Source organism: Natator depressus, chromosome 18 (assembly GCF_965152275.1).
Source record: "Natator depressus isolate rNatDep1 chromosome 18, rNatDep2.hap1, whole genome shotgun sequence".
Classification (NCBI taxonomy): domain Eukaryota; kingdom Metazoa; phylum Chordata; order Testudines; family Cheloniidae; genus Natator; species Natator depressus.
This window is the reverse complement of record NC_134251.1, coordinates 3,156,082-3,175,651: the sequence shown is the minus strand read 5'-3', so window position 1 is coordinate 3,175,651 and position 19,570 is coordinate 3,156,082. Positions and strand designations below refer to the sequence as shown.

At 44.3% G+C, this 19,570-nt stretch overlaps 1 protein-coding gene across 8 annotated transcripts in view; it reads right to left on the bottom strand.

Moving 5' to 3' along the window:
- CCDC30 (coiled-coil domain containing 30) overlaps positions 1-19,570 on the bottom strand; it is a 136,756-nt gene that overhangs the window by 74,978 nt on the left and 42,208 nt on the right. For all 8 annotated transcript variants that reach the window (XR_012642346.1, XR_012642345.1, XM_074975513.1 and 5 more), the window contains exons 4-7: positions 18,673-18,863; positions 15,193-15,297; positions 12,539-12,692; positions 3,660-3,731 (exon numbers count right to left, since the gene is read on the bottom strand). Coding sequence is in view for 6 of the 8 variants with exons in the window: in XM_074975513.1 (XP_074831614.1) it covers positions 3,660-3,731; positions 12,539-12,692; positions 15,193-15,297; positions 18,673-18,863 (522 nt within the window). In the remaining 2 variants the exon portion in view is untranslated. The remainder of the gene's footprint in view (positions 1-3,659; positions 3,732-12,538; positions 12,693-15,192; positions 15,298-18,672; positions 18,864-19,570) is intronic.

The following is a 19,570-nucleotide window of genomic DNA, read 5'->3' as shown; positions in this document are numbered from 1 at the left end:
TCTGCACCCCTGCAGAGGTGCAGAATCCATACGGCCCACATATTTCTGTACACCCCATGCAGAAAAATGCAAAAGAAATCTGCAGGGGGACATTCGCCTCTTCCCCAGCAGCACATCTGTTCCAGAGTGCCTGGAGCAGTTTCAGAGACACAAATCACTGTGTGGGGAGTGGGGCTGGGCATACATGTCTGCATGGGAGACATTTATCACCATCGGGGACAGGGCTGGGCGTGGGTCAACATGCAAGAGAAACTCTGTCCCTCTCATTTGCTACTGCAGCTTGCCGGGGGTTTGAGGGTAGGTCTTTTTATTATGCACGAGGAAGGCTCGGTCCCGGAGGCAGAAACGTAGCAGCCTGCTTGCTAGTTAATTGATCTCATTCTCTGAGGCAGAAATGTTGCAGCCTGCTTGCGTAGCAGCATTGTTAATGTTCCTGCTGTTAGTTAACTGTTCCCATTCTCTGTCAGTTTCCCCCAGAGGCATAAAACCTGTAAAAGTTTTAAGGCCCCTACATTGCCAGAGTGATGTAAAGTCTTATAAATGACAGTAAGGGAATCAGCTAGGAAGATCTATGCGCTGTCTCACTTTTTTCCTGTGCCAAAGTGGCACAATGGGGTACAGCTCAGGATTTATTTTACTTACCTATTATTAAAAAAATAATACTTTGAGGGCAAATAAAACATTTACCAAGCAGTCAGTAAAATGTCAGGACAAACAGAAACAAACACTTCCCAAAGTCCCCAGACAGGTCCAGGACAATGATTAGCAAAACTATGACTTTCATGTGTGAAAGTCTGAGCAATTAAAAATGACATTCTACTTTTTTTTTATGTGGCTGTTTGGTGTTCTGTAATTTAATTTAAATGAAAATCCAGGATTATAACTGGAATGCAGGGTATTAGTTACCAAGTGTTTGTAATTTAACTTTCATGTGTTTAGGAAATGCTGAATAGTTATTGTGACTTTTTTCTGTACTGTAATTTAAATAAATTACCAAAACAATTTAAACTGGTGTAATTATATTGCATTATTTTGACAAATAAAATATGCAGAATTTTAAATTTTTTGGTGCAGAATCCCACCAGGAGTAAACCTAGTCTGGTTACTGCTCTAGGAATCAGCCCTCAACAGCAGGGAGGACTTCTCTCTGGAAAAGGAGAGGTGTCCCTTGGAAACATCAAAATTACCTATTTAGATAAAAATAAGCACAGAAGAGACTCTGGGCCATAAGCAATTGGTAAAAGCGGTGGAGCATGTGAACCTCAGCCCTGGTGCAGGTTAGAGCAACAATGGAGGGAAGGCGTGCTCTAACTTAACCTGGCAGTGGTCCCTAAGGACCATTCTCCAGCCAAGCATAGATGGAGCACAGCACAATTCAGCTGTGCCCCTGACAAATTCCTTATGCTGAGCAGGGCTCAATGGAGAGTGTCACTGCAGCTGGCTCTGCCCATTAATAGCTCCTCCACTCCAGGTTAGATGCGCAGGTGAACAAGGCTCTGATAATGTGGCTGATGTGATTAGGCCCTGTGATGGTGTCCCCTGAATAGATATGTGGACACAGTTGGCAACGGGCTTTGTTGCAAGGATAGGTTCCTGGGTTAGTGGTTCTGTTGTGTGGTTGCTGGTGAGTATTTGCTTCAAGCTGGGGGGCTGTCTGTAAGCAAGGACTGGCCTGTCTCCCAAGATCTGTGAGAGTGATGGGTCATCCTTCAGGATAGGTTGTAGATCCTTGATGATGCGTTGGAGAGGTTTTAGTTGGGGGCTGAAGGTGATAGCTAGTGGCTAGATGGCTAGACAGGCCAGTCCTTGCTTACAGACAGCCCCCCAACCTGAAGCAAATACTCACCAGCAACCACACACCACACAACAAAAACACTAACCCAGGAACCTATCCTTGCAACAAAGCCCGTTGCCAACTGTGTCCACATATCTATTCAGGGGACACCATCACATCAGCCACAGTATCAGAGGCTCGTTCACCTGCGCATCTACCAATGTGATATATGCCATCATGTGCCGGCAATGCCCCTCTGCCATGTACATTGGCCAAACTGGACAGTCTCTACGTAAAGAATAAATGGACACAAATCAGACATCAAGAATTATAACATTCATAAACCAGTCGGAGAACACTTCAATCTCTTTGGTCACTCGATTACAGACCTAAAAGTGGCAATTCTTCAACAAAAAAACTTCAAAAACAGACTCCAACGAGAAACAGCTGAATTGGAATTAATTTGCAAACTGGATACAATTAACTTAGGCTTGAATAAAGACTGGGAGTGGATGTGTCATTACACAAAGTAAAACTATTTCCCCTTGTTTATTTCCCCCCCTACTGTTCTTGTCAACTGCTGGAAATGGCCCACCTTGATTATCACTAGAAAAGGTCTCCCCCCCCCGCTGGTAATAGCTCACCTTTCCTGATCACTCTTGTTACAATCTGTATGGTAACACCCATTGTTTCATGTTCTCTGTGTATATAAAATATCCCCACTGTATTTTCCACTGTATGCATCCGATGAAGTGAGCTGTAGCTCACGAAAGCTTATGCGCAAATAAATTTGTTAGTCTCTACGGTGCCACAAGTCCTCCTTTTCTTTCTGCACACCAGGGTAATTCTCACTTGCCTGATCTGCCTGCTTTCTGGCCCCTTTGCGCTGTCTAACGCACATAAAGAAACCAGAACAGAAGATAGGATTTGGACCCATTTCTAAGGTCTCTTAGTTACCCTGACCTTCGCTTCTCCAGAAGGTCGTTTACTGAGCTTTATTTTTAGTAAAAACAAGCACAATTCATTCTGCAGCAGAAAATATTTGTAATTAGCAACTGAAAGGTCCAGGACAGTGTAAGGAGAGGGGTTAGTTCAGTGCAAGCAGAAGGGACACATGTTGCTTTCTTGCTCTTGAGAAACATACAGAAAACTAACGTCTTTGGGAATGTGTTTACTTCATGAACAGATTCTAAAAGTTCACAGAAACCACAACACTAAATTTTACCATGAACAGAAACAATCCGAGCTTATTAGCATAGCAGCATAGGCATAACACTAACACTTATGGAATACATTGGTGCAATAAAACCATGTTAGTACGGTACTTACTCCTATCCCTTACAGTGTTTCAAAAAGTCATAGCTAGTGAACATAATATAGCTCATTCTACAGCCATTCTGGTGAATATGGATAGCAAAGAATTTAGACTGTAAGTAACATCAAGCAAAGTGTCAATAGTTTGTGTTAGCAGCACAACACTAGAAATCTTTCCGGATTTGAATTTATATTCCAACCATACTCCTTAGTAGAGCTGGTCAAAAAAAAAATTTTCTCCTCAGAAAATTTAGACAAAAACTATTTTTTTCATTTTCATCTAACTTTTCAGTGGGAAATTTCAACTTTTTGTCAAAAAATGAAGCTATTTTAGCCCAAAACTACTGAAAACCCACAAAATTTCTGGTTTTAGCTGAAAATTTTGGGCATTTGGATTTTCAGTTTTCCAATTAAATATAACATTTTTTCAAGGAAAACATACACTTTCTGCAAAAATTTTGATTCAGCTGAAAACTCAATTTTCTGTTAAAATAATTTTGACAAAAAATTTCAACCACCCAGGCCTGGAAGTAATGTCAGCAGGTATGTATGCTGCTAATGTATGTCTTACCACTGTCTTTCAGCTTATTCATCTCTTCTCTCCAGCTCTCAGATGTTTGTGGGGCCAGCCGCAAAGCAGGATCTAAGAGAATAACGGAGAAACAATCTCACCTAATGATAACTTTGCCAGTCCTTTTTTATGAGCACAGAATTCTAGAATCCTATAGATTTTCATTCAAAAAATTCAAACAATATAACATTGAGCTCAAAGGAGTGGAAAGAGCACAAAACTATACCATAACTCATGATTTTAAACACTTAGCAACCACCAACAATAGAAATAATGTACTGGACTGAAAAATTGCCTAATAGGGATCATACACTTTTTATTAAACTTCAACAGGCTGCAAGAGCAAACACTGGTTCTAGATGGACTTTCCCTCAAATAAACCAGGGATCCCACTTGATTTTCTATGATTGAATCTAGTTACAGTGCATTTAGCTCCTAAAATCTACAGGGAGGATTAAAATTCCAGAAACACAATTATTATTAGTTTTAGTTTTAATAGCTTCCCTTGGTAAGTTTTAATAAGATTCTGAACACTAACATTCTAAGCATAACAAAGCACAGAAACACGTCAGATATTAAAACCTTAATCACAGCGTAGAAAGCCAAACTCTAATTCATACTTTTATGCAGATTACAAAACTGAGCATGCTCATCATAAATAGATTTCTCACTGGTTCAATGCACACAAGGTTCCGCTGGGAAAGGAAGTCAAATACAGCAGCTCTGTCCATGATCTGGAGAAGTATTGTTTGGAGGCTGTGACACATTGCCGAGCTTGTGCCCTTTGACGCATGTATATCGATCGATCAACATAGAAGGTCTGACAAACTCTGTGTACAGTGCTTGCTCCCAAGACTTTGAATAAAACAGAGCCTATGACTGACTGCTCGGGCTGCTGATTGGAGCTGTTTAATGACTTGGAGACAGTGCTTCTTGGGTAAAAGTAAGCTGATGTGGTCAGTTACATGACCAGTCTGTGCAGGTGTATTCCATGTGGAGTCCCAGTGAAGTAAATGGGGCTCAGCCTGGGTAGAGGGTCAATCCCTCACGGATCACATTGTAGGACAGGGACCTTCAGCTGCTGTTTAAACTTCAACTGATCATTTTCTGATGCTTCCTGTATACATTCTCCGCTGGGAGGAATAATTTAATCAGAAAAATGTGTACGATAAATGGGAATCATTTAAGAACACCTTACTAGATGCCCCAAAAGCCATAGTCCCAGAATTGAGGGAGAAGGTTGTGCTAATTAAAAACCTGACCTCATTTAGATGGGAAGTGAAGGCAGCTATAAAAAAATAAAGTAGTACACGACAAATGGAAGAAAGGGTAAATTAGTAATAATGGATGTAAATTAGAAGTTTGGAATTGTAGAAAATTGATAAGGGAAGCCAAGGGACACAAGGAGAAATCTATGGCCAAGTGTTAAGGACAATAAGAACGAGTTTTTAAAAATATACTGGGAAGAAAAAGAATCCTGACAATGGTACTGGTCCATTACTAGATGGAAATTGTAGAATTATCAATAATACTGCAGAAAAGGTAAAAATGTTCAATCAATATTTCTGTTTTGTATTTGGGGAAAAACAGATAATATTCTCATCATATGGGGATGATAATACTCTTTCCATTCCACTAATATTTCTGGAGGATGTTAAACAGAAGCTACTAAAGTGAGACATTTTTGAATTAGCAGGTCCAGATAACTTGCATCCAAGAGTTTTAAAAGAGATGGCTAGGGAGCTTGCTAGAATGTTAATACTGATTTTCAATAAGTCTTTGAGCACTGGGAAAGTTCCAGAAAACTGGAAGAAAGCTAATGTTGTGCCAATTTTTTAAAAAGGATAAATTGGATGACCAAGGAATTATAGGCCTGTCAGTCAGACATTGATCCCAGGCAAGATAATGGAACAGCTTATATGAGACTTGATTAATAAAGAATTAAAGGAGAGTAAAGTAATTAATGCAAATCAACATGGTTTTGGAAAACAGATCCTGTCAAACTAACTTGGTATCTTTTTTTGATGAGATGACAAGTTTGATTGATATAGGTAACAGTGATGACATAGACTTCTGTAAGGCATTTGACTTGATACCACACAGCATTTTGATTAAAAAATTAGAATGCTATAAAATTATCATGGCACACATTAAATGAATTAAAAACTGGCTAACTGATAGGTCTCAAAATGTAACTATAAATGGGGAATCATCACTGATTGGGTCTGTTTCAGTGTGGTGCCAAAGAGATTGGTTCTTGGCCCTATGCTATTTTTCATTTTTATTAATGTCCTGGAAGAAATATAAAGTCATCACTGATAAAAGTTTGCAGATGACACAAAAACTGAGGGAGTGGTAAATAATGATGAGAACAGGTCACTGAATCATAATGATCTAGATCATTTGGTAAATTGTGCGTAAGCAAACAATATCCATTTTAATGCGGCTAAATGTCAATGGATACAACTGGGAACAAGGGTCATAGGTCATACTTACAGGATGGGGACTCTATCCTGGGAAGCAGTGACACTGAAAAAGATCTGAGGGTTGTAGTGGATAATCAACCCAACATGAGCTCCAAGTGTGATGCTGTGGCCAAAAAAGGTAATGCCATCCTATGATGCATAAACAGGGGGATTCTCTCGGGGGCGGGGGGGGGGAGGAGTAGGATGTTATTTCCCCTCTGTATCAGGCTCTGGTGTGGCTGCTGCTGGAATACTTTGTCCTGTTCTGGTGTGCACAAGTCAAGGAGGATGCTGATAAGTGGGAGCCATGAGAATGATTAAAGGATTAGAAAACCTGCCTTGAGTGATAGACTCAAACAGCTCAACCTATTTAGCTTCGCAGGTTAAGAGTTGACCTGATTAGTCTATACAAATATCTACATGGGGAACAAATATTTAATAATGGGCTTTTCAATATGGCAGCGAAATGTCTAACACAATCCAATGACTGGAAGCTGGAGCTGGACAAATTCAGACTGGAAATAAGGTATACATTTTTAATGATGAGAGTAAATTAACCCAGGGTCGTGGTGGATTCTCCATGACTGACAATTTTTAAATCAAGACAGGTGTAAAAGCTCTGCTCTAGGAGTTATTGTGCGGCAGGTCTCTGGCCTGCGTCAAACAGGAGATCACACTAGATGATCACAATGGTCCCTTCTGGCCTTTGAATCTCTGAGGTAAGAGCAAAAACCTAGCTCCGTGGTGGCTGACTGGGAGAAGGAGTAGATCTCTAGAGTCAGTCCTGTGAAGGAAGGCCTGCAAAGGGCCAGAACTTAACCAGAGATTGCCTTGAAGCTGGAAATGCATCCCCTGAGGTATGCATGGGGAACGGCTCAGTGAGGCACTCTTCAGATGGCACATGAGGACAGGAAATCTGTAATCAATGGCATCTTAGAGACAGGGAGCAGGTGGCCCGTCTGCTTTTGGACTGAATGGGTAGCTGTTCCTCTCAGCCCCATCTTTGGCTTCTTCCTCCTCCACAAAAGCCAAGAAGAAGAAACCAGGACTATGCTACCATAGTATCATGTCAAATCAGCCAATGTCTTGGTTTTCCCCATTCACACTTCATTGCCTATCAGGTACTGAATACAAGTGAAAGACTTTATTCTGAATTCCAACGCATCAGGCTAATACGTGACACAGACTGAATTTTCCATGCTAGGGCCTGGTCTACACTATGAGTTTATAGTGATTTAGCAGCATTAAATCGAATTAACCCTACACCCGTCCACACAACGAAGCTATTTTTTTGACATAAAGGGCTCTTAAAACCGATTTCTGTACTCCTCCCCAATGAGGGGATCAGTGCTGAAATTGCCATCGCCGTTTCGAATTAGGGTTAGTGTGGACACAATTTGAAGGTATTGGCCTCCGGGACCTATCCAACAAGTGCACCATTGTGATTGCTCTGGACAGCACTCTGAACTCGGATGCACTGGCCTGGTGTACAGGAAAAGCCCTGGGAACTTTTGAATCTCATTTCCTGTTTGGCCAAGTGAGCTCATCAGCATAGGTGACCATGCAGTCCCAGAATTGAAAAAGAGCTCCAGCATGGACCGAATGGGAGGGACTGGATCTGATTGCTGTCTGGGGAGAGGAATCCATCCTATCAGAACTATATTCCAAAAGATGAAATGCCAAAACATGTCCCATGAGGGACAGAGGCTACAGCAGGGATGCAACACAGTGCCGTGTGAAACTTAAGGAGCTCAGACAAACCAGAAAACCAAAGAAACAAACGGACGCTCTGGGACAGCGCCCCAGACATGCTGCTTCTACCCTGAGCTGCAAGCAATTCTAGGGGGGGCCGCCACCACTACCCCACCCCTGTCCTTGGACTCTGATGATGGGGTACTCTCGGCTATGCCTGAGGATTTTGCAGATGGGGAAGATGAGGAGGAGGACGAGCTTGAGGAGAGCACACAGCACACCGTTCTCCCCGACAGCCAGGATCTTTTTCTCACCCTGACTGAAATACCCTCCCAACCCAAAGAAGCCGGAGAAGGGACCTCTGGTGAGTGTACCTTTTTAAATATAATACATGTTATAAAAGCAAGTGTTTTTTAATGATTAAGTAGCCCTGAGGACTTGGGATGCATTCGTGACCAGTACAGCTACTGGAAAAGTCTGTTAACGTGTCTGGGGATGGAGCAGAAATCCTCCAGGGACATCTCCATGAAGCTCTCCTGGAGGTACTCTAAAAGCCTTTGCAGAAGGTTTCTGGGGAAAGCAGCCTTATTCCGTCCTCCATGGTAGGACACTTTACCACGCCATGCTAGTAGCAAGTAATCTGGTATCACTGCATGACAAAGCCTGGCAGCGGATGGTCCCGGTGTCTGCTGGCAGTCAAGCAACATCCGTTCTTTATCTCTCTGTGTTATCCTCAGGAGAGTGATATCGTTCATGGTAACCTGGTTGAAATAGGGGAATTTAATTAAGGGGACATTCAGAGGTGGCCGTTCCTACTGGGCTGTTTGCCTGTGGCTGAAAATAAATCCTCCCTGCAGTTAGCCACGCGGTGGGTGGGTGGGGGGCACTGGCGCTGAGCTGTTCGCGTTTGGCTAGCAGGGATCTTCCCTGATACCAGCCATGAGGTGGGGGGAGGGGTAAAGCGATCATCCCAGAGAATTGGATGGAGGGGGGGTTAGTTTGGTTTCTGCTGCTGCACCTTAACAGGAAAACCGCAGCACTAAATGGCCAACTCAACGGGCTTTGCTTGGTATGGGAGAGGAGGGCGCTGCGGTTATGAAGGTTGCAGAAGCCGAAAGACTATGGCTTACCATGACTGCCTGCAAGCCGAATTCTGTTGCCCGGCACTGCGAGTGTGATCTCTAACACCAAAGCTGCAGGCACTCAATATAAGATGCAAAATGCGACCTTGTACCAAAATCACATGTGCTATGTAATGTGAATAGTGTTGTTCACCGTGAAAGAGTATAGCCATTGTTCTGTAAAATGTATCTTTTAAAATACTTCACTCCCTTTTTTTCCTCCAGCAGCTGCAAATGTTTCAAGCCTCCCTCCTCCGTCCCAAAGGCTATCTCAGATAAGGCGGTGAAAAACACGCACGCGCAATGAAACGTTCTCTGAGCTCATGCAGTCGTCCAGCAGTGACAGAGCTCAGGAGAATGTGTGGAGGGACACAATAGCAGAGTACAGGAAAGTAGGCGATGAACGTGAGGAGAGGTGGCGGCAGAAAGATCAAAGGAGGCATGAGGCAACGCTAGGGCTACTGCGGGATCAAACAGACACGCTCCAGTGTCTGGTGGAGGTTCATGAACGGCAGCAGGATCACAGACTGCTGCTGCAGCCCCTGTTTAATTGCCCTCCCTCCTCCCCAAGTTCCATAGCCTTCTCACCCAGATGCCCACTCCACCCCAGTGGACAGCCCAAGCAACAGAAGGCTGTCATTCAAGAAGTTTTAAAGTGGCCTTTTCCTTCCCTCCTACCCTCCTCCCACACCCCACCCGGGCTACCTTGTGATTTATCTCCCTATTTTTATAATCAATTAATGAAGAATACATGTTTTTTAAATGATAGTGAGTTTATTTCCTTTGCAAGCAAGCTGTGATCGAAGGAGGGAGGGCGGGTGGCTTACAGGGAATTTAGAGGCAACCAAGGCAATGAGAAACAAACAGAAGTGTCACACAGTACCCTGGCCAGTCATGAGACTGGGTTTCAAAGCTTCTCTGATGTGCAGTGCTTCCTGCTGCGCTCTTCTAACCGCCCTGGTGTCTGGCTGCACGTATTCAGCAGCCAGACGATTTGCATCAACCTCCCACCTCACCATAAACGTCTCCCCCTTATTCTCACAGAGATTGTGGAGCACACAGCAAGCAGCGATAACAATGGGAATATTGGTTTCGCTGAGGTCTGAGCGAGTCAGTAAACTGCACCAGCGACCCTTTAAACGTCCAAATGCACACTCTACCACCATTCTGCACTTATAGAATCATAGAATCATAGAATATCAGAGTTGGAAGGGACCTCAGGAGGTCATCTAGTCCAACCCCCTGCTCAAAGCAGGACCAATCCCCAACTAAATCATCCCAGCCAGGGCTTTGTCAAGCCTGACCTTAAAAACTTCTAAGGAAGGAGATTCCACCACCTCCCTAGGTAATGCATTCCAGTGTTTCACCACCCTCCTAATGAAAAAGTTTTTCCTAATATTCAACCTAATATCCAACCACTTCCTCAGCCTATAGTTGAACAGCTCCTTACTACTGTCCAGGGTGCCTGTGTACGGCTTCATGAGCCAGGGCATTAAGTGGTAGGCTGGGTCCCCAAGGATAACTATAGGCATTTCAACATCCCCAACAGTTATTTTCTGGTCTGGGAAGTAAATCCCTTCCTGCAGCCTTTAAACAGACCAGAGTTCCTGAAGATGCGAGCGTCATGAACCTTTCCCGGCCATCCCACGTTGATGTTGGTGAAACGTCCCTTGTGATCCACCAGTGCTTACAGCACCATTGAAAAGTACCCCTTGCGGTTTATGTACTGGCTGCCCTGGTGGTCTGGTCCCAAGATAGGGATATGCGTTCCGTCTATAGCCCCACCACAGTTAGGGAATCCCATTGCAGCAAAGCCATCCACTATGACCTGCACATTTCCCAGAGTCACTACCTTTGATAGTAGCAGCTCAGTGATAGCGTTGGCTACTTGCATCACAGCAACCCCCACAGTAGATTTGCCCACTCCAAATTGATTACCGACTGACCGGTAGCTGTCTGGCGTTGCAAGCTTCCACAAGGCTATTGCCACTCGCTTGTGAACTGTGAGAGCTGCTCTCATCTTGGTATTCTTGCGCTTCAGGGCAGGGGAAAGCAAGTCACAAAGTTCCATAAAAGCGCCCTTACACATGCGAAAGTTTTGGAGCCACTGGGAATCATCCCAAACCTACAACACTATGCGGTCCCACCACTCTGTGCTTGTTTCCCGGGCCTAGAATCAGCGTTCCACGGCATGAGCCTGCCCCAGTAACACCATGATCTCCAAATTGCTGGGGACCGCGGTTTTAGAGAAATCTGTGTTCATGTCCTCATCACTGCGCTGCTGTCGCCTCCTCGCCTGGTTTTTCAGGTGCTGGTTCTGCATAAGCTGCACGATAATGCGTGAGGTGTTTACAATGGTCATAACTGCTGCGGTGAGCTGAATGGGCTCCATGCTTGCTGTGCTATGGCGTCTGCTCGGGCAATCCAGGGAAAGGGGCGCGAAATGATTGTCTGCCGTTGCTCTGATGGAGGGAGGGGTGACTGACAACATGGCTTACAGGGTTGGCTTACAGGGAATTAAAATGAGCAAAGGGGGTGGCTTTGCATCAAGGAAAAACAGAATGGCCCCCTCAAGGATAGAACTCAAAACCCTGGGTTTAGCAGGCCGTTGATTTCACGGAGGGAGGCAGGAAGGAAGGAGAAAATGAATACAAAACAAATCTGGTCTATTTCTTGTTTTGATCCACTTCATCTATCTTTATACATCTTGCTGGCAGCAGACAGTGCAGTACGACTGCTGGCCATCGTCATCTCCTGGCTGCTCATTAGAAGACGGGGCAGTAGGAGTGCTAGCAGGACTGAATCGCCATGAGACAAAACTTAAAAGGGAAATGACCTGACTGAGTCACTCCCATGTTTGCCCAGGCGCCCCTGACTGACCTCACCGACGTTGGCTAAAAGAGCACCCTGGAGTACATCGACGATGGCTACCACTCATACTGCACTGTCTGCTGCCAAAAGGCAATGAGCTGCTGCTGTGTAGCAATGCAGTACTGCGTCTGCCAGCACCCAGGAGACATACGGTGAGCTGAGCTGGCTCCATGCTTGCGTGGTATGGCGTCTGCACAGGTAACTCAGGAAAAAAGGCGCGAAACGATTGTCTGCCGTTGCTTTCATGGAGGGAGGGAGGAAAGGGGGGGGCCTGACGATATGTACCCAGAACCACCCGCGACAATGATTTTGCCCCATCAGGCATTGGGATTTCTACCCAGAATTCAAATGGGCGGCAGAGACTGCGGGAACTGTGGGATAGCTACCCACAGTGCAACGCTCCAGAAGTCGACGGTTGCCTCGGTACTGTGGATGCACTCCACCGACTAAATGCACTTAGAGCATTTATGTGGGGACACACACAATCGACTGTATAAAAACGCTTTCTACAAAACCAACTTCTATAAATTTGACCTAATTTCGTAGTGTAGACATGGCACAGAGTGGGGCTAGGAGACTTTCTATGACTATTCTCAGAGTGACAGGCAAGGTTTACATAGAATAGGACCTGATTTTTAGAGGTGTTGAGTGAGCGATGCGAGTGATCAGCACCTCTGAAAACCAGGCCTAGTACAGGCTAATAATTGAGTTGCATGCCACTCAAATTTACCCAGTTTGCTTTGCTCCTTTTTCAGCATGTCCAGTTCGTCTGTTAGCCTGCGGATCTCTTCGTGAGCCATCTGCAGCCTTCGTGCGGCCTCATCCAGGTCTCGCTCAACCCGATTTCGTAACACTTTCTCTTTTTCCAGCTCTTCATTATGGGACTGAAACAGAAGCAATGCTCATAGGACAAAGTAAACCGAATACCTTGTCTGCACTAACAAGCTGCAGCATAGCAGCTTGCACTAGTGCAGAGGTGGGAAAACTTTTTGGCCTGAGGGCCACATCTGGGCATGGAAATTGTATGGCGGGCCATGAATGCTCACAAAATGAGGGGTTGGGGTGTGGGAGGGGGTATCGGCTCTGGGCTGGGGGTGCGGGTTCTGGGGTGGAGCCAGAAATGAGGGGTTCAGGGTGTGGGAAGGGGCTCTAGGCTGGGGCAGGGGGCTCCGGGCTGGGGATGAGGGATTCAGAGTGCGGGAGGGGGCTCCAGATTGAGGCAGGGGGATAGGGAGGTGAGGGCTCTGGCTGGAGGTGCAGGCTCTGGGGTGGGGATGGGACCAAGGGGATTGGGGTGCAGGTGGGTGCTCCAGGCTGGGACCCAGGGGATCAGAGGGCGGGAGCGGGATCAGGGCTGGAAGCAGCGGCATGTCCCCCGTCCAGCCAATGGGAGCTGCAGAGCCGGCGCTTGGGGCAGGGGCAGCGTGCGGAGCTCCCTGGCTGCCCCTACATTTAGGAGCCGGAGAGGGAACATTGTGCTGCTTCTGGGAGCCACGCGGTGCCACAGCACATGCGGAGCAGGGCAAGCCCCCAACCCCACTCCCCAGCTGGAGTGCTGGAGCAGGGCAAGTCCCCGACCGCACTCCCCGGCATGAGCTCGAGGGCCAGATTAAAAGGTCTGAAGGGCCAAAAGCTGCCCACGGCCTGTAATTTGCCCACCCCTGCACTAGTGCCTGGGAAGTGGGGACACACGAAATATGCAGGAAGCAGGCGTGTGGGAGCTGCTGCTGAGGCAGTACATGGAGTTGCCAGCAACCCCCAGTTACGTAAGCACGCTGACGTGTTATGTGTGTATGTCATTGCTGCAGGCTGGCAGCTGATTTTAGGCATTGGTGTTTTCCAGGTGAATCTCTGTGGGATAAAAAGAACAGAAGCACTTTCTCCCTTGAGAGAAACTGTTAGTCAAGTTGTATTTTCACTCCTAGATTCATAGATTTTAGGCCCAGGAGGGACCATTAGATCTAGCAGGGCTTCCAGCAGGGCATCCAGTCTTGATCTGAAGACTTCAAGAGATGGAGAATCCACCACTTCCCTTTGTAGTTTGTTCCAATGGTTAATCAATTTTGCATTCTTTTTAGTGTCTTTGGGTTGTTTGGGGTGGGGAGAATGGGCAGAGCTGAGAGCAGCCAAGCCCTGAATGAGGGCTGCACGGCTGTTTAATAAAAGACACTTTTTATGTTTACAGTGGAGGAAAGTGCTTTTTGCTCAAACTTTCCAAAACAATTCCAACTGGGGCACTTCCTTTTCCCTTTTGCATCCCCTTCACTTTCATTCACTGCTTCTATCGCCACACAATTTTCAACTTCCACATCTATTGTTTCCATTTCTGTTTCTTTCCCTTCCTGCTTTCTGCCTGTCTCTCTTCCCCTGCCTCGTCTCAGCTTTCCTCCTACTCCTCCTCCATGTCTTTTCCCTCTCTCTTCCCAGATCTCCCTTCCCCCATCACGTTTCTTCACTTTTCCCTTGTCCTTTCCATGTGTCTTTAGCTGGAACCAGCCCCTTCCTTCTAAGGCAGTTGCCCCTGCTAGGCTCGCTCCAGTAGCACTGGGTCTGCCAGCTAATACGAACCTCCTCCTGTTATAGTCTGCACCAGCTCCTGGACTGTGGATGTTTTTTATTCAGGAGTCAGGTACCTTTCCCACTAGTCAGACTTTCTGCGGAAAAGTGATTTATTTATAACTAGGGCTCTACCAAATTCATTTTGGTCAATTTCACGGTCATAGGATTTTAAAAATCATAAATTTCACGATTTCAGCTATTTAAATCTGAAATTTCACAGAGTTGTAATTGTAGGGGTCCTGACCCCAAAAGGAGTTGCCGGGGGGGGGGGGTCACAAGGTTATTGTAGGGTGGGTTGCGGTACTGCTACCCTTACTTCTCACTGCTGCTGGCAGAGCTGGACCCTCAGTCAGCAGCCGCCACTCTCCAGCCACCCAGCTCTGCAGGTAGCAGCGTAGAAGTAAGAGTGGCAGAATCATACCATGCCATTCTTACTTCTGCACTGCCTTCAGAGCTGGGCTCCCAGCCTGCAGCTGCCGCTCTCCGGCCACCCCGCTCTGAAGTCAGCACAGAAGTAAGGGTGGCAAAACCGCAACCCCCTAAAATAACCTTGTGACTCCCTTTTGTGTCAGGACCCCCAATTTGAGAAAGACTGGTCTCCCCAGCAAAATCTGTATAGCACACAAAAGAACAGATTTCACAGGAGAGACCAGATTTCACAGTCCATGATGCATTTTTCACAGCTGTGAATTTGGTAGGGCCCTACCTATAACTGTTCTCAATCCAGTTGACCTGTATCCGCTTCACTTCCCAAAGTCACATCTCTCTGTGTGGAATCACAGTTATATACTGTATTAGAAGCAAAAGGTTGCATAAATGTTTTACCTTATTCATTGTCTCTTTAGTATGGTGCATGGATTCACGCTGTTGCTGAAGTTCATCTTCTAACCTCTGGTGGATATGATCAAACTTATCCTTGCACGAAAAGACCTATTAATAAGCCAACACCATGAAAAGGCTTGCTGATTATCCTCACTGGATATTGATATGCCGTCATTTAAATGTTAATGTATCTTAATTAACCATGGGTTGTAATCATGTTTTATACTTCAAAAGTGCCTTTAATCCAGATAGATCCCAAATTGCTTTAAAGAGCCCTCACGTGCCTGTTGCACTCTGATGCTTATAGGGAACTCTGCAGGTTCTTTGCCTTTTTTAAACTTGTGATGTGACAGGCCTCTTCCTTTTACATCCTATGGGCTCAGCTCTGCACAAAGAAATATACTGATACTGAATATGCTTCACTGACTCTAGCTGAATAAAGCTGGATAACTTCCCCATGTTCCAGCCAGTCTGCACCACTCAAAAACTTAATTACAACCTCATACTTCCTCCAGAAACACAAACCACACAGCACACTTAATCTGTGAACATACATCAAGGCTGCAAAGGTTGTAATTAAGATTTTGCATTTTATTGTGAGGGAGGAGAATGTGCTGGTGTGTAGTGCATTTCCTTATCACCTGAAGCCTGATAAGGATATTCCTGGTGAGACTTCAGAGTCTGTCCATGGAAACATGCTGTGTGGTCAGGGTACCGTTAAAAGGTGTTCCAGAACTTGACATTTCCTTGCTTTTAAAAGTTTGCATTGTTGGGGAGGATGTTCCACTTACCCAGCCTTAATCCCTTTTAAACACAAATTTTGCTGGACTATATTTCAGTGGTTTTATTATACTGATGATATATTTTTAACATGGAAATCAGATCTTGACAACTTTGAATATCCTGCAGCAGAAATAAACAGTCTTCATCCTACTATGATGACCTTTGAAATGAATAGTTGTATTCATACTGTTAATATTTTTGGCTTCACAAAATTTACAACAAAATTACTACCTCTCTCCATGGGAGAAGTATAGATTAAAATCTTTATATATTAATAGTTTTGAACCCAAAATTATAATCAGAAGTTTGTCATACTCAGTTGTCCAGAGTTAAGAGATTCCTATCAGACATCACGTATAACTATAATGGATGAGAAGTGTGAAAGTCTGTACTAGAGTTAGACAGGGAGTGTGTCAGACTAAACTCAAGTACGGTCCTTCACTAACCAGAGTCAGTGAGGACTGTATAGGTTGTATATCCTTGGTGGGAGTTTTAGCCATTAGCTACCATAGCTCTTTTTCACAAGAGATTGTTTCATTTGGCCAAAGAATATACTAGTGACTATATTCTGTGATCTAGGATCCCTTGTCCTTTGCTCACCTGGGGCACACCAACAATGCTGTTGCCTGAGTGATGCATGGGAAACTTTGCATAGATAAGTGTAAAATATCCTTTTCTAACATTCTTTTCTCTCCATTCTTCCTCCCTTTGATTAACTCGCTTGTTCAGTGCTGACTCCTCAGGTAGGGCTGCCCTCTTTGCAGAGTTTATCTGATTATACCTGCTAATTGACCGAGAACAAGTTGTAATTAAACTCAGTATTTTATTAGAAGGTTATTATAGCTCAGTTGGCTCTTTTTAAAATATCTTGGGGCTTCTAACTGAATTTTTAATTGGGAATAATTGATTTGTAGTTTTTGTAGTTTGTAGTGATTATTTGTATCAGCTGGCAGAGCACTGACTGCAATGGTTCATGACCCACAACTTTTGTATAAATGAAGCTTCCCCCCTTAATGCTAATGGAAGAGACTTATGTGTCTAAACATCAGCCATAACCTGGATTTGTTAAGTGTGAACTCAGGTTGGTATTTATCTGAAAATATTAATGACTATTTATTTATAATGTGTGTGAGGTGGGCATTGGATGTTTTTATTTGGGGTACCAGAGCCTTTTGTGACGTGAAGATTTAGGCTCTAACCCTGAAAAGACTTAGGGATGGGGTTTTCTCAAGCCTAATGCTGAGCTCTTTTGAATATTCCACTCCATGCATGTGCTTAAGTCTTTTCAGGATTGGGGTCGTATTTACAAAATTGTCTAATGACTACTTTGGATTGCATAAGCATTAGGTGTATTTTTATCACTTTTATGTTTTACTACTTATAGACTGAAAATATGGCAGGATTGTGGTCAAATTTAATAATAGCACAATTATTGAAACAACACAGCCTGCGACAGAACACTCAGGACCCAAAAGGAGGCTCTTATAGTTATGGCTATTCCATATCACAAGTTCCCTAACAGCAGCAGGCAACATCTTTCTGGACAGTGGGAAGCTGCGACCAAGACAAGTTCCCTCCAGAGCTCAAAGGCAAAGGACAGGACAGGGGCACCCAATTTCCAGGGGCAGCCGGTCTCCAAAAGCATATATGAGGCCAGCTTTGTAAGGAGGTGCTCAGAGGGAACCTTTTGTAGCACACAATAAGAAGTTTTATTGGTCCTACAAAACCCAGGAACCATGCTCCGTATTCTTGAGCACTATGTACTGGCACCTTTTCTGTTCACTAACTATTTACCTGTATATAGAGACAGAGCACTCCTGTAACAAGTCTCCTAGAAATGGCTATTATGGCTGAAAAATGGTACATCAAACTAACAATACTCTTTGGTATGCTGGTTTTGTTATGAACCATGCTTTGGAATAAGCAGCCTAAAAGTATGAGGGCCTGTGGGGCTAAAATACTTAGCCAGGCAACTTTTCTAGGAGAGCGTTTTTTCTTCTAAAGCATCTCCTGTTTCTTTGAAGGACTTTGGAAATGAGCTCTATCACGAGCCTTAGTCTTGCCATTCCAAGACCTTTATGGACCCGGTCCGGAAGTCCTTACTCAGTCCTCATTTGTGCAAGTCTCATGATACATAGTGTTTTACTTAAAGCCCCAGTTCCTGCAGTCATGTGATTGGGAGACTCTTAGCTTTTGTGGGTTTTGTTTTTTTTTAAATAAAGTTTCTATCCTTCATGGTTGTGAAGAATTCCTCAAAAGCTAGAAAGAACACAGTATATTCTTTTTAAAGTCTCATGATTTTTAAGCTAATCTTACAATTTTGAGGGATGTATGACTCATGAAATCCTGCACATGGAGTCATCAGAAATACCAGGGTCAGTGGGAAGCCAATGCTACCTGAGTAAGACTTCCAAACTGGGCCTTATAGGTTTTCTTTTTCATAACAAAGCCTTCAGCACTCTCTCCTTTTATAGAAAAAAATAATGCTGTTAATTATTCAATTCCAGAACTCTGGAGCAAAGCAAGTACAAACATGGATAAGTAAAAATTAGTATGGAAACAGACTTCAGCTTTAAGAATACAGGGGCTTCTTATAAATGATAAAAATGTTTTTAATTAAAAAAAAAAAAACCTGAGAATATCCTTAATTGTCCCTTCGGAGGGGCTAATCGGATAATCAGCAACTGAGGAGTTTGATACCTGAAGTTGTGCGGCACACAGTCCGTCTATGTAGCTGTGTGAATCCAGCTTTTGATCTGCAATCTCTAGTTTCTCCAACAGCGTAGTTCTTTCTACCAGTAAATAAGCAATCTGTTCGCTAGGACTGCTGTGAGCTATCTTGGACAAGCCTTCCTGTGCCAGCATTTCCTCTACCTCCTTCAGCTGGGCTTCTGAAAGAAACACAGAGAGCAATGAGCAATCATTAGTGTATGCTTAGGGGTTTTCAAAACTGCCTGACACCCATGGCCTATGACCGCCAATGAGTGCCTAAACTCTACAAGTACTAATAACCCCCACTCTGCTGACATGCAGAGCTGAGCATGTTCAGCACTCACAAGTGTGGTTAGATTTTCAAAAGTACTTTGCTCCTAGCGGCTTCCATTGTTCTCAAGTGCACTGAATGAGGCAGGGGTCCTGTGGGAAAAATAGTACGTGATCATGTAATCGATAAGCAAATTAAGGTTGCAAGGACGACCTTAATTCTGGTTTATCCTAACTCTTGAGAGCTTGATTTTGCAACTTTAATAGTGTTCTTTGAAAGTAGAGAGACAAGGTGGGTGAGGTAATACCTTTCATTGGACCAACTTCTGTTGGTGAGCAGGACAAACTTTTGAGTTTACACAGAGTAGTTCTTCAGGTCTTCTTTTAATGTAGGTTTTATGTATGTAATTTCCAAATTTAAATAAATAAATAAAAATTCCATCATGTGGAGCCATACTGACCCCCAGCTTGGGTCCTCAACAGGGTTCAGCATGTTAGATCCACAGCATAGACCTCTACCACTCGAACTAATACACAGTCGAAGAAGTCAGGCTATTACACTCTATGTAGACCAGTCACTAGAGGAGGATGAGTTATACTTTGCCTCTCCCCTTGT